This window comes from Tursiops truncatus, chromosome 20 (genome assembly GCF_011762595.2).
Source record: "Tursiops truncatus isolate mTurTru1 chromosome 20, mTurTru1.mat.Y, whole genome shotgun sequence".
Classification (NCBI taxonomy): Eukaryota; Metazoa; Chordata; class Mammalia; order Artiodactyla; family Delphinidae; genus Tursiops; species Tursiops truncatus.
Genome location: NC_047053.1, coordinates 3611554 through 3626738, shown reverse-complemented (window position 1 = coordinate 3626738; position 15185 = coordinate 3611554). Strand labels below are relative to the sequence as shown.

The 15185-nt window shown below is 53.5% G+C and overlaps 1 protein-coding gene across 1 annotated transcript in view; it reads left to right on the top strand.

Annotated features, from left to right (window-relative positions):
- Nucleotides 1-2961: 2961 nt before the first annotated feature.
- LOC101318383 (heparan sulfate glucosamine 3-O-sulfotransferase 3B1) overlaps nucleotides 2962-15185 on the top strand; it is a 38512-nt gene continuing 26288 nt past the window's right edge. The window contains exon 1 of the mRNA XM_033846865.2: nucleotides 2962-4424. Coding sequence (XP_033702756.1) covers nucleotides 3871-4424 — 554 coding nt within the window. The 5' untranslated portion in view covers nucleotides 2962-3870. The remainder of the gene's footprint in view (nucleotides 4425-15185) is intronic.

The following is a 15185-nucleotide window of genomic DNA, read 5'->3' as shown; positions in this document are numbered from 1 at the left end:
CCTGCGGGCGGGCATCTGGGCGCAGTGGGGCACAGGGCGGAGCGAGCCTGCAGTCGCCAACCCGGGGCCCGCCTCGCTGCGGAGTCGTGGCGGGGGGACACGGGTTTCGGTGACGGGAACCGGGCTCCGGGCCAACAGCTCAGGCAGCCCAGGAAGTGCGACCCTTGCGGCGGGCAGCTGGGGGGCCGGCCCCCGGGGGAGCTGGAGGGTCGGTGGGCGGAGCGGCGGGGGCTCGAGCCCAGAACCAGAGAACCTTCAGGCGTAAGAGATCTTGGGCATCTTTCGGCTCAAGTATCCTACTCTACAGGCGGGGAATTTTAGGGCCAGAGAGTGACCCGACGGGGGTCGTGGGCAGCAGGACCTGGGGGAAGAGGAACAGGAGGTGGCCCGTGAGGCGGCCTGTGCGTTTCTGAGGGAGAGGGGCTGCCTGCCACGTTAACCCGACCGAGGCCCGAGGCGAGCACCCCATTAGGTAAGCGCAACAAGCCAACCGAAAGAAAACATAAACCCTACAGTTGTGCTCAAATTCAATTCGCTCCTCTGCAGGTTTCTCGAGGGCAAAACTTCTGAATAAGTTTATCCAAGGGAACCCTTTCTCCGGGTCTGGGTGGCCGCGTTGTGCTGACGGCCAGGCTCGGGCGTGGGGCACCCCTGACTGCTGAGCCATGACTGGGGGCAGAGGCTCCAGCTGGGTTCACGGTCAGCCTCGCCACCAACTCCGCACAGGCTGGCCTCGGGTTGCGCCTCCGCAGAACCTGCGGCGGCCCCCACGCCTGGAGATTTCGGGGCGCGTCTCTGGGCTCCAGAGCGCAGCGAGCGGACCAGGCGAGTGGGCGGAAGGGTCAGAGCGCGGGGTCACTGTGCAGGTCCGCTCCGCCCGCCCCGCCCCGCCCCGCCCCACGTAACGGTCCGCCGGGCGCTGCTCACTGCCGGATCACCGTGCGCGTGAGGCCGCGGAGCCCAGCTCTGCGCGCTGCCGATTGCTGGGCGGTCGGGGCCGAACGCGCTCGGGTGGCCTCGGCGGCGACTTGGCCTGGGGAGCGCTGGGCTCCGCGGAACTCTCCGGGCAATTTCTGATGCCCATGCCTTTGCTTCCTCTCTCTCCTTCCTTTCACCCCCGGAAAAAGAAGTCCTAAATATAGCCGGCGGACTCGCTCACTCTTTTTTCTTTTACACTGGACTTTACTAACCCGCAGGACAGACACCATTTTTGTTAGGATTATCAAAAAAACAAAAAAATTTAAACCATGGCATTCACACCCAACCAGGCCTGAAGTTAGCCATGTGGGAGCTACAATTCGCCTGAACACGCACAAATCATAAACCACTATTCCCCTCCCCCCAAATCCACAGAAGTCCACAAACTCTAAGCCGCCTCAGGATAGGAGGGACTTCATTTCCCCCCGAAATAATGTGAATTTGAAGAAACCCTTCGGAGACACTAACATTTTCCCTGTCGCTTAAAAAAAAAAAAAAAGTCCGTCTAAGCTAACGCTCAGAAATATATTCTCATGTTTTAGAAGTTTAAAATAAACTTATAATAAGTTAATGTAATTAAAAAACTAACGGTAGATAAATCACTTCCGAAGAAGGAGAGGGGAAAAGAGGACTGGAAAGAAAATTTCCCTGAGAATATAAAAGGAGGAGGAAATCCTCCTCCTAAATTATTTTCCCCTCAGCCGTTCTATAAGAAGATGTCTTGGGCTTGAGAGTTACCAGGGGGTCGCGCAGAGCACAGCTGGGCGCGGGGGCCCGGTGGGGGGCCGCAGGGTCACCCAAACCCTCCCGGGTCGCCGCCCCCTCTCTCGATCAGAGATGCTCATGGCCTACGGGCTTCCTCTGTGTGCTCCCGACGGAGGGGAGCCGGGCCCGGGGCGGGACTGCGGGACTCGGGACACTACCTCGAGAGGGGACAGCGAGGGGACAGCGCAGCAGGGTGCCCGGGGCTTGGTGGTTCCGCCGCCCGCGCGGACCGGGAAGGTAGCGGGGGCAGCGCTCAGCCGGGAGCCGCGCGGGGGTCGGGATCGGAAGGAACATTCTGTCCCGGAACCGCGCGGGGCCAGGCGTGGGAGGCCCGCTGGCCCCTCCGGGTCGCCGGCATCCAGAACTTCCTGAGTGACACCGGGGTGACTGGAGCACCCGAGCTTCCAACCGGAACGCGGGGCAAGAATGCAGCAGAGTTCGGTCCCCGCCCCGACCGGGAGGGTCACTTTGCGGAGGAAAACCCGGGAGACAGGCTTGGAGTGGACTTGAGGTGCAACTCGGGGATCGATTTGCTCCGAGTTGACGTTTGACTTAGAAAAAAACATCGATGGTAAAAAAAAACCACCACCTAATAATTCGTGTAACAGGTCAGCAAACCGAACCGTCTCCTAAATGAAGGCGAATGTTGGCTTTGATATTTATTCATGGGAAGGGAGAACATTTTCTTCACCTAACGTCCTCAACACCCTCATATCCGGACAAAACTTTCTACACGTGACTTTCACACTCACTTTTTGACCAGGAAAATTTCCCCCAGCCTTTAACTCCTTGTTAATTTCTCCCTTCTTTCTCGCGACTTTTTTTTCCTCAGCACTTTCGGAAGCGAGGAAAGAATTTTTCCTGAGGATGGTTTACACCGACCCCAGTTAACCGGCAGCTGGAGAGAGATCAACTCCTGGCAAAGAATAAGTAGGAAAGACTTAGGGCTTCCCTGGTGGCGCAGTGGTTGAGAGTCCGCCAGCCGATGCAGGGGACACGGATTCGTGCCCCGGTCCGGGAAGATCCCACATGCCGCGGAGCGGCTTAGCCCGTGAGCCATGGCCGCTGAGCCTGCGCGTCCGGAGCCTGTGCTCCGCAACGGGAGAGGCCACAACAGTGAGAGGCCCGCGTACCGCAAAAAAAAAAAAAAAAAGTTTGACAGCGATTTCCACTTAAACTTCCTAAACCGGTGCCAGTCCCGGAAGGGCCCCCCCCTCCGAATCCCGGCGTGGGGTGGGCGGGCATCTCCGGCCTGACTCTCGCTCCTCCACCGCCCTCCCTATTTCTAACACACGCACACACGACGATCCCGCCCGCGAAACATCTGGATGGGGACTCGCGTCCCCACACAGGGACAACTGCAGCCAAGGCTGGCTCCTGGGGAGCAAGTGCGGAAGTGCGCGCGGGAGCCGGGGCGCAGCGCTAGGTCTCTCCAGCATCCTTCCTTCCAGCTGCTCCTGTCACCAGCCCCCTGGCTCCGCCCCTCGGAGCCCGCCCCTTGTCTCAGCCAATAGCAACCTCCGACTGCTCTCCACTGCTCCAAACCCTTTCCACACCCCCACGTTCCGTGAGCCGGTTGGCTGTCGAACCCTCAGCGGAGCGGCTGGATTTGCATGGTGCTCCGTGTTTCTGGTAGGTGGAGCGACCCGTCACTCCCGGTGGCCGGGCCCGCCCACTCTGCCTGGGTCCCCGGCTCTCTTCCTGCGCAGTTCTACTTCGCAGCCTCCGCGGGGAAGCGCCGGGGCAGCAGTCAAGGCTCGGTTCGCAGGACCGCGGGAAGGCAGCCCCGGCGAGCGGCCGTGCAGCGCGCACCGTTTGGAGGGGCCCGGGCGCGCGAGTGAGGCGCTCTGCTGGCCCCGAGCGCGGCGTCGCAGCCCCCGACCAGCAGTTGCCGCCACCCGACTTTCGTTCCAGTTGCGGCTCCTCCGGGCAGCATGTCAAAAGCCGCCGCCGCTACAGCTGCCGCCGCCACCTGGGGAAGAGCAGCAGCAGCAGCGGCGGCCGCGGGCGCGCGGGGGCAATAAGCCGAACCACTCGGCGTACAGGGTACTCTCTCCGCGCTCACGGCTCCGGCGGGACCCGCGCCATGTGCTGAGCCATGCTCCTCGCCGCGCCCGCGGGCAGCGCATGGGGCAGCGCCTGAGCGGCAGCCGATCCTGCCTCGATGTCCCCGGCCGGCTTCTGCCGCAGCCGCCGCCGCCCCCGCCAGCGGTGAGAAGGAAGCTCGCGCTGCTCTTCGCCATGCTCTGCATCTGGCTCTACATGTTCCTGTACTCGTGCTCCGGCTCGTGCGCCGCCGCGCCCGGGTTGCTGCTGCTGGGCTCGGGGTCCCGCGCCGCCCTCGCCCCGCCGGCCCTGGCCTCAGGTCGCGACGGACCTCCCTCGAGGCTGCCGTTCCCGGCGGCGCCAGCCACCCAGTTGGCTCCTGGCGGGGAGACGGCCGAGGGCGCCGCGAGCCAGGAAGAGCAGAGTCCCGAGGCGCCGGACTCCCCCAGCCCCATCTCTAGCTTCTTCAGCGGGTCGGGCAGCAAGCAGCTGCCGCAGGCCATCATCATCGGCGTGAAGAAGGGCGGCACGCGGGCGCTGCTCGAATTCCTGCGCGTGCACCCCGACGTGCGCGCCGTGGGCGCCGAGCCCCACTTCTTCGACCGCAGCTACGACAAGGGCCTCGCCTGGTACCGGTGAGTTTCCCCGGCAGGGCCAGGGCTGGGGCCTGGGGCGCCAGCCGCGATCCCGACGGGCAGAGGAGGGAGACGTGGCATGTGCTGGTGGAAGTGACAAGGGTACAGCTTCGGACCACCGGGGTCCGGGAGGGGCCGAGCAACGACCGCGCGGTGCTGGCCCGCAGCGCGGTACGTACGGGGTGCGCTGGGCTCCGCTCTCACCACAGTCCGGAGAAACTTCTCGAGGAGCTCTGGGGGCTCAGCGGCCCACGGTGCCCAAAGATTAATCGGGCGATCTCTCCTAAAAGAAGGAGGGCAGTGACTGCGACGGTGTTCATGGGAGCGCGCGACCCTCTAACTGTGGCCGCGGCCCAGACGAATCCAGCCAGCGTCGCTCGCATTTTATTTTTCCTCTCGGATCCGGGACGGTCTGCGCCCCGCCGGTCGCCGTCTCCGCCCCAGACCAACTTCTAGAGCAGCTTCTGCTGCCCAGATGGGGATGGGGTGAGAGCAACGCCGTCCTGCGGAGGCCAAGGGGAGTCTGTTCACCTTCCGAAGGGGGTCAGACCGGCTTGCGGCCGGGCAGCCTGGGCTCCGGAGGGTGAGCCAGCGGGCGCGTGGCGCGTGGAGCGGTGCTGGTCCCTGTCGGGCAAAGGCGCGCACTGCAGCCGGCGGGAGGCGCGCGGCTTTGAAGGCTTAGCGGCGCCTGGGGCTCGGCCCTCCCGTTTCCGCCTCCCAGGCCGGGGTGCTGAGAGAGCCAGGGCAGGGAGGCGTGTCTCCGCGGGCCCTTGACACTAAAGGGTGCAAAGAATATTCGGGGCCCATTGATTGAGAAATGCGGGTTGCCCAGAGGTCGGGGCTTCTGTAAAGTCGGTTCTCTGGTCGGGTTGTGGGTTCGGTTCCAAAGGGACAGCGGCCCCTCGGGGTCATAATCACGACCCCTGCTCAAGGCTTCCCGCAGTCTTTGGGGTGAGCTGTGGGGTCGCTCGAGTTTCCGGTGAGGCGCGGGTGGGCCCGCGGTCCAGACTCGGGCCTTGGGAAATCCCGTCGCCAACCAGGGGCCAGGCCACCGGCCCCCACCCCTTCTCCCCGGTCACCATCTCCGAGCCCCGCAAACGTGACTTCCTCTAGCCCCCGGCACCCCTCCAGGCCCAGTTAGCCTCCAAGAGGGTGGAGACTTCGGAAAACAAAAGGGGAGAGTCGAACCAAACCCCATTCCCTGACCGTAGCCCCTCTTTGGGGACCGGGAGAGCTTGGAGGATAAAAGGGGGCTGACCGAGCGGATTAAAACCGCTCTCTTCCCAGCCTCGCCCTCCCCCTCCCTTTTGTCCTAATGTTTTTATTATTGTCAGGAGTTGCCCAAGTCTCGAGGTTTAGCCAGCTGTGACAGTCACCCTTCCCACTGTCCCCGGGCCCTCGACACCGGTTGTTGCGAATTCGAGCTCTGGAGCCCGAGCCTGGGTCCACGTCCCGGCCCTGGCAGCTGGCTTGTCGTGCGGGCCTCACTGCTCTCACCTGTGCAATGGGCGGCCCGGTTCTCCGACGCGCGGGTCAGGTGCCTGCCTGGCTGGCAGATGGGGGCCTCTCTAATTGCCAGCTATTGTCATCGATCGTATTGTTGTCATTTCTGCCACCACCAATCCTCCTCCTCGGATGGCGATGCCGGGGGCCGGGACGTCAGGCTGTAACTAGCGCCCGTCCAGGTAGAACCCACCGGAGGCCGGAGGCAGCCGGGGATTTTCTGAGATCAGACGTAGTGGGGGCCGGCCTGGGAGGAACTGGCAGGAAAAGAACTGACTCCTTAATGTCGGGCGGTTCTAGAAGCACCTGGGTTGGGCAGTGGAAGTCACCACAGGCAGATTCGCGCAGTCTCTTAGGCGGCCGCCCTCCACCTGCCACGTTCCTTCTGATCGACTCAACAACGCAGAATAAAGAACGGAGTCGCCCTGGAAAGGCTGGCGGCGCGCCTGCAGCGGGGAGCGCAGCCCGGGAGCTTCGGGCGGGCGGGACCGGCGCCCGGGGCCGCTCGCATCGCGGCCCGCGAGGCGGCTGGGCTTGGGGGGCGCTGGGGCTTGGCCGGGCCGCGGGGAGCGGGAAGTGCATCCTCCTCCCGAGCCGCCTCCCTACCCTGATGATCCGGACTGTCTGGGCCCGGAGGCCCAGGGCCCGCGGCGATGACCCCGCGGAGCTCGCAGCTGGAGGAGCGAACTGCAGACGCAGCGGCTCGCCCGCAGAGCTGCGATCCCGGGCTGCTCCAGCCGCGCCGGGCGTGGCCGCAGGGTTAGTGGTTTTTTGCTTTCGTTTTTGTTTTAAGGAAAAAAGAATAAAAGAATCTTTTCAATGCCATCTGCTTAATTACAACTTTTAAAATAATTTAGAATATTCTGGATGTCTGGGCAAATGTGTGGACTTAATTATTTTGAAGGCGGCCGTTTTAACTGGAAAAACAGACACACCGGAGAAGAAGCCTGACCCAGAAGGCTTTTCCTAAAATCCGGTGTCTAGGGAGCACCCTTCGCCCTCCTCCTTCCTCCCCCCCCTCCCCAGAGTTCAGTCTGCGGGGCCCAGCCCAGCTGCTCGCCAGAGGTGCGCTGCTCGGCTTCATCTGTGCAATCAGGCAGCAGATTGGAGAAGGGTATAAATAGTAATTAGTCAGAGTTGCAGTTCAGAAACAAGTAGTTAAAGCAAGTCCTCGACGCTAGAAAATAGGAGACAGGAGAGACATCTTGAAGGCGTTAAACAACTACGGGCACGGATGGTTGAATCCAAGGGTCAGCGTCGTCGTCGGCTGGAGAATGAGATCTTGCCTATGTCTGAACGAGTGATTAGTAAATTTCATCGACTTACACAGCCCGGCTCCGGGCCTAACCAGTAACCCAGGGCCTGGGCGGATTTGCTTGAAGTCTCCCCAGTTGATTGTAGTTCCTTCCACGTGGCAGAACTAGACGCCATCAGCCCCAAAGGGACGGATCGCGGTGGGATGGAGCCTATCGTGGTGGCCACGCGGAGCTGACCCGCCACTGGCCAGAGGGTGGGTGGTTTGCCGCTGCCTTCCCCCGCTGCAAAAATCAGACGGTCCACCTGGAACCCGAGTTTGTTTTAGTCTGGGACGAAAACTCTTCCGGGTTTACTTTTCCAGTTCATCATCCAGCTCACTCTTGAATCAGGCCTCCCAAACTGAGCAGGTACTTACGAGGACCCCACGGAGTGGCTTATGAGGACTTCCGTTTAAACTGGCCCTTACCTTCTGTTGCAGGGGGTGATGGTGTCTGAGAAACGACAAACAGGTTCAGGAGAACCTCACACATACCAAGATGGAGAAACACCCACCCGGTACATTTAGGCATTCAACATTGATTTAAACTCTGAATGGTCTAAAATGAAGTATATACATTTCTTTAATAAGTTTCTCTTTTTGATTTGGCTTAAGTTTGGTAGATTTCACAAATTTAATGACCTCAGTTTGAGATTTACTTTAGCCAAATATTGTGGAATTACTATTTTTTTGTATAGAAATATTCCTTAGACTTTACAGTGGCAGAAACTCCTTTCCCGCCTTGACTCTCCTTTCCATTTTTGGTTGTACAAACTAAGCTGACACTTTAATGCTGTGGCCACATGAAAAAAAGGTGCTGTGTGTGTGTGTGTGTGTGTGGTTTAATCATCTTGGTAGCTAACACTTACTGAGTGTTTTCTCTATGTGCCAGGCACTGTTTCAAGTTTTACAGGATTAGCAGATTTAATCCTCATTACCATCCTGTGAAGTAGGTACTTTTACAGATGAAGAAGCACAGGCCCAGAGAGGTTAAGCTACTGGCCCAGGATCTCACAGCTAGAAAGTGGCAAAGCTGATACACCAACCCAGGCAGTCCTGCTCCAGAGGTCACTCTGGGCCATTCTCCCTTGCTTAAATGACAGAACGTGATGTTGGTCATAAATGATGAATTCAAAACTGAGTTGTTGGGGTTTCTTTGTTTTTTGGGTTTTTTTTTTTTTTTTTGAGTTTTCTATTGCACCTCCAGTGACCTCAGTGAAGGTTGCTCACTTTGTCATTTACTTTAAAAGAAGACCAGCTCCAGAACAGGATAGTGAGGGCATCCAAAGTTAGTTTATAACCAGAGTGAGGATAATTACATCACTGTGGCAGTTTCCTTTCTCTGCCTGCACAGGACAGTGAGAATCAATGGAGTCATTAAAATGACAAAAATATCCTCAAGTATAAAGGCTGAGAAAACATGGCAAGGGTCCCCACCGAGAGGAAATTTATTCTCTTCTATGTGTCCTTTTTAAGGCTGGGAGACATGGGAGAATACAGGGTTAAATGAGATGTTCCAAAAGCTCTTGGAATGAATTTATTCATTTAAAAAAGTACAGTGCTTCAAATCAAGACTGAAAACTTGTATTTATTAACCAGAAGACAATTACAAAAATTACAACTAACACTTGGATAGAGCTCTTTAGAATTAGAATCTGAAACCCAGTGACTTTAGAAATCTCTGTCTCAAAAGAGAACTTTCCCTACATTTTAAATTTAACAAATGCTGAGAAAACTAATTTCTCCCCTCTTTTCCTACTCTATTTCTAAAAACTTGGTGGCAAAGACTGTTTCAGTCTTCCCTAAGGGAAATTTAAGATAAGATCTGATTGGGGATAATCCTTTTTGAAGTAATTGCATTTTTTCAGTCCAGGAGTTTAAATCAAGTATGCAGCTCACTTCAGGCTGCTGGGTGAAGATCAAAAATCTACATTTATATGCAACAATTTGAAATACAAACCATCATGTTACAAAGCTGTCAAGATTTATTAGCAAGACAGTGTAGCATGTGTTGGACTCTGTTTTCAATTAGGCACCTAAATTAGACCATAAAATGGTTGATTAATCTTTTACAAGTTGAGGGGAAAATATAACATAAATTAACCTAATCATAAGTGTTTTCCCAGATGCTCTGAGTTAATAAAATCGTCAATATTAAATAGCAACCTATTTGTTTTAGGTGAATAAAACGCTGAAGTGCATGAATTAAATTACACTTATCTTCCAGATGATATGCTATTATTGAACAGGTCTCTAAAAATCAGGTTGCAGCCCATGTCTTAAAAATATATATATCAAAATAGAATACTGCAATTTGACTAAGCTACTAAACTAGATTTTGTTTTTTTAATGGAGACTGATTATTGAAAATTTACAATTTAATATAGACTAATATTTATAAAGGATATTTTTCCCAGCTAAAGTTGTATTACTTGCCATTTTAAAGTGAGCTGTCACAGCTTCTGTTTTTTTCTGGTTTGGTGTGTTTATTTTTTGTCTGAAGAAAAGCTTTGAGATAGTTTGAAAAATCAATATGTCCCAAAAACCTCATTTCAAATATCTATGCTGATGTACCTTTTGGTTGAAAACGTTGTAGAACGTAAGGTTTTCTGATTATATAAGATAAGCCTTTGAATCACTAAAATTATTTAGAATTAAAAGCACACCAGGAATTTAAAAAAAAAAAAAAAAAGATTCACCAGTCGGTTATTGTTATGAATCAGGGAAGTGGCATTTATTTAAAGCTTCAGGACTGAAATACGTGACCAAGGCTGCCTGCTCACCGCTTTCTATGTCAGTAGTTTTTCAATACTTTATGCTCTCAATTCTATGAACATGGAAATTAAGTTGATTGACAGAAACACAAAAAGTCCACTCTAAAGGCACAGCATAATGAGTGCTTCCTTTGCTGTGAATAGACTTAGTTTCCAGATAGGGTGCTACCTCTCTCTTTTAACAGTCAGTGATTTCAGACAGTAAGGGAAATTTCAGTGCTAGGCTGTCGGGATAGTCAGGAATCCCAGCAAAATGAATTCCCCAAGTATGTGGCATATTTTCAAGGGTAATGAGTACAATATGCTACCTACCTCAAATGAAAACATTTACCATGACTGAAAAGAAATAAGATACTGATATCTTTGAAAACTATTCGGGAGTAGAGCATGAAACATTAAAAAAATATATATTTAAAAGATTACCTTGTTAGAGCTCTCCTGTTCCTCTCAAACTATACCTAAATAAAACTAACATCAAATAAAACTGGTATTAGCATATATTCCTTTCTGATTTTAGATTTGGGGAAAAGTTTAGGATGCGAGGAGCAATTACTAGCCTACTAATATGATAATAAATACTTTTCATTCCAGCCAAGAGACTGTGTGAAAATACTGCTAGTGCTAATAATATCCCCGATTAATTTTCTCTGTACATAGATAAGGGTGACATTGGTTTCCTTTATATTATATCTGAAAGTATTCCTTTAAATATACATCTGTGACTTGAAAAATATTAAAAATAGCCTAAGTTACTGGGGCATTAAGAAAATGTGCTTCATTTTGTCATGGATGAAGCATTTTAAAATAGCAAAGTTGGAATGCAGTTTGTTGCCTCCCAAAGAGAGCTGCTTTTAAAAATTACGAGTCCAGATCTGGGGAGAGGGAGCTGGTATAAAGAGTACTGCCAGCAAGGCATTCATATTTTCTACCTGCATTTTAAAAGTATGTATGTGTGTATACACATACGTATTCACTGTGACTTTAAATTGATACATTTGTTACAGAACAGAGAAACTCTTGGCATAAAATATTTTTGCCCCTAAGTACCTATAGCAAATGTGTTAAAGTAAGACTCTGGTTTTGTAAATTGCGTTTCAGCCCAAGCTAGACTGTTTTGTGCCAAGGGGTCACTTTTAAACCCCTTTGACTAGATTGTGAATGATTCCATGTGCGTTCAGCAAGCAACTTGGGGGCATATGATTCATAATCCCTGTTTTTTCCCCGGATCTTTGCCCCACAATACTTAACAGGGTTACACTTACTTAGAAACCCACAAAATGCTGAAAGATGGTTCTGGGCAATACGAAGCTTGGGGCAACAAATGGAGAGTGAAAAAAAACCGCACGTACATAGTGGGAAGAGAAGTAGAAGAAGCAGATTTTTCACGCACACTCGATTTAATGAATGGGGGCAGGAGGGAGGCACTGGTGACAGAAGTGTCCAACATGGCCCAGCAGGCGCGACGGGCCACGTGTCTGCTCTCTGGCAGCCAGAGGGGCGTCCGCGCGGACTCCCGGCTCTGTAAGGGTGGGCGACGCGCAGCCGAGGGCGCGGGACGTGCTCCGCGGCGGGCATGCCTCGGGGACCAGTCAGCACGGCCCCTGGGTCGCGTGGGACCCCCGCATCTGGTCCGAGGAGGCAGATGGCGGTGCCGCCTCGTGTCGGGGGCGGGGCCAGCGGCCTGGCTGCCCCTCCGCGCCGCGGGTCGCCAGCCGCGACCACGTGACCAGCCGAGCCCCGCGCTCCCGCCTCACCTGTTGGGCGCAGCTGGGCCTAGCATCCCGCGCTCGCAGAGGGTGATGCCGGCGGTCCCGGCCCCGCGCTGATTGGCCCTAGCAGCTGTCAGGAGACCAATGGCAGCCCGTCTGCATGATGGCCCCGCCCAGAGGGGCGGGCAGAGGGGCGCGCCCCGCCGGGGCCAGGCCCGGCTTCCCAGCTGCTGCGCATCCTGTCCGGGAGGCGAGCGGATGCTGAAACGCTCTCCAAGGCCGGCTTATCTGCTGATCTCTGTGTCTCTTCTCTGAACATTTGCCTTTGTTGGGTGGAGCAGTGAGGACGGAGTCAGACTTTCCCGTCCCTGCAACCGTGGCGTCGGACGTGGGTCTGAATGAATGAATTCTTCAGAGCCGGACTTGGAAGCTTTGTCGTTTTAGGGCCATAGTTTGGGCGCGGAAGAGGGTGGGGTCGGTTTTCAACCGGCACGTTTCTTTTCTTTCTCCCCCTCCGCCCCTTAGCCCCCCTCCTCACCTTTTTCTCTTTTGGGGAAAGATATAATCCTCAATTCACCCACTTCTATAAAGGGTACTTAAAATGCGATTCAGCAAATTCAATAGATAACCAAAAATAAGTTAGTTCCCATAATGTGACCCGTTAAGTGACGGGATGAAGAGAAAAAGTGGGAAAGAGTCCGACGGATCGGAGAGGAGGGAAAGGAAAAGCAAATAATTCTCAGCCCCCTTCCGATTCCTGAATCTCCGCTCGACTGAGACCAGGGGCCCGTCCCTCCGCAGCCCACCCCCGCTGCTCCCCTAGGGTCCTCGAAGACACGCACTCCCGGGGCGCCCGCCCTCCTTCCCTCTGCCCCTACCCAGAGTGGTAACGCATGGCTCCCCGGGCAACCTGGAAGCCGCCTTTCTGCTCCCCCAGCTTGGGGGAGGGGGCACTGACCAGCTGACCCTCCCCTGGTGCTGTCCAGGCAGAATCCCAGCTCGAAAATGCCTCTTCTCGGGGTGGGCTTTACAGGGTGGCGTTGAGAATTCTGCTGTGTATTTGGATGAGGCAGCCTTGTCCTCCGGAAGTTTTTTCGGAGGTGCAGGAGATGACCTGTCTTAAAAGGGCAGGAAGCTCACTTAAGATATTGCTTATTGCTGCAGGAGATGTTGAAGAAATGCAGGATTTGGTCCACATGTTCATTAAAGTAGTCTCCCTGGAGGAGAAGACACACCCAGCCAACAATTAGAGAACAGTAACCTCCAGATCACTCCCGGTGCCTGCCGCACCCCCCAGCGGGAAGGCATCTCCCTCCCCATCCTCCCCTCTGGCTGGAAACCCATCCTGGCTCAGCCCAACCATTCCTCTCACGCGTGCTGGTCCTTGGGTCCCTGATGCCCTCCATCTGACTGTTCCAGCCTCCAGACAGTATATGTTGGTGCTGCCAGTTAACACAGATACACAAAGAAATAAACATCCTGTCCTACCGAAGAGCTTCTACAGATAGATGCCCAAATATGTGTGGTAGAGGGTAGGAGAGCAAGGTAGAGAGGTCTCATCACTTTGTCATTGATTTGAAATACTTGATGGAGGAAGGGAAAGGTGACCATTTGAAGTCTCTTTCTGTAGTCGAAGTCATTCTTATAAGTCGTGTTGACCTTTTTTTTTTTTAACCTATTCCAGCAAGGATTTGTTGAGCACTTAGCTTTTAAAAATATATAGAGTTTATTTTTTTAGAGCACTTTTAGATTCACAGCAAAATCGAAAAGACAGAGTTCCCATATACGTCCTGCTTCTCACAGATACGGCTTCCCTGCTCTCAACCTAAAGCCCCAGAGCCACACACTTGTTTTTGTCTTTTTGATGAACCTGATGAACCTTTCTGATGAACCCATTGATGAACCTGCACTGCTCATCACTGTCGTCCAAAATCCATAGTTTACATCAGGGTTCACGCTTGATGTTACACATTTTATGGCTTTTGACGAATATATAATGACACGTATCCATCATTATAGTGTCATACAGAAAGTATCATTGCCCTAAAAATGCCCTGTTTGAGCATTTACTTTTAGCAAGGGCTCTCCCGGGCAGCACTTGAGGTCCCAAGGAGGTTCAAGAGATGTGAACTTGTCCTTGAGGTGCCCCGTTAGTCGGTGAACTATACAGGCTTCAAAGAGGTCTCAAAGCAAGCTCGGCATTGGCTAAAAATAACCATTAGTCCTCCTGAACCACGATTACATCTAAAAACCATTTTAAGGAGATGAGAGTACGTGTGATAAAATATTCAATAGTCAAAATTAAGAAATGTGATTTTGTATTTTATTTTCCGGGAACCTTCCAGAGAGAGCTAAGGAGAAGAAGGAAGGAGAGGGAATGTCAGTCACTAGGTGATGTAATAGGAAAAAAGATATCTCCGCCTTAGCGATTGAGGCCTGTTGTGTGCAGGCCAGTGGCCAGCGTGCATTTCATCTTAGCAGTGATACTTCCTGTGTGATTTTCCACATTCTGCAGAGGAGGAAAGGGGACCTCACAGAGATGGCCAAGGTCATACAGCTGTATCTGTAGGTGACTTAGCGTCCTGAACCCAGTGCCTCCCTGAGGGCCCTTCAAACTCTACGACATGGAGCTTCTCTCCGTGGCTGAAATGTGACAAGATGTTCCTTCCGGACCAGTTTAAGCCATGTCTTTTGTTGTTTCTTTCCTCCCCTCAAACACAGACTTTTCCATATAAAATATCCCCAAGATTATATTTTTTTCTCTCTTTGTCTGTCCCAACTTACACTCACTCTCTGCTCCGTCTCTGTTGCAAGGATGTCTGCATTGAGGCTGGTAGTTTTCATGCCCGTCACCCCTGCACCGACCCGGGGCTCTGGCATCATCCCTGGAGCCCTTCCTCGCGCGATGAGATCTGTATATTTGATGCCCCTTTTCTGACCTCAGCTCCCTCCATCTCCTCGTCTGCCAGCCCATCTCTCCTCTCACCTGTCCCTGGAAGCCGCCCTGCCATGAGCAGGGCACTCAGATTCTTAGTTCTCAAGATGATACCGAAACCTTCTCCACTCACTTCATATGGTCTCTTCATCTGCTGTGTCATCTGACACCCTAAACACCCTCTCCCCCCGCTGTGCAGACACCCACTTTGGTAGTGTCCACAGCAGCTTGCAGGAGAAGGTCTTATCCCAGAGCAGCCCTGGCCCACTGAGTTCCTACCCTCGCCCAGAACTCGGACCTTATAGCTCGCCAGCCCTGCTGGTCACCAGCCCTGACCCATGCCAGGAGCCCCGTGTGCTCTGGTCCTTATGAATGATGTCCTCTAACTTCAGGCATTGGTTAACATGTCTCTCCACACACAGGGGGAAACTCCAGAGAAATCGCAGCATCTGTAGGACTTCCACTGGTTCAATCACCTGTCCATGTGGCCTTAATTTCTACTTTGCCCAAGACTTCCCTCCATCATTTCCAGGAAGTGCTGTATTC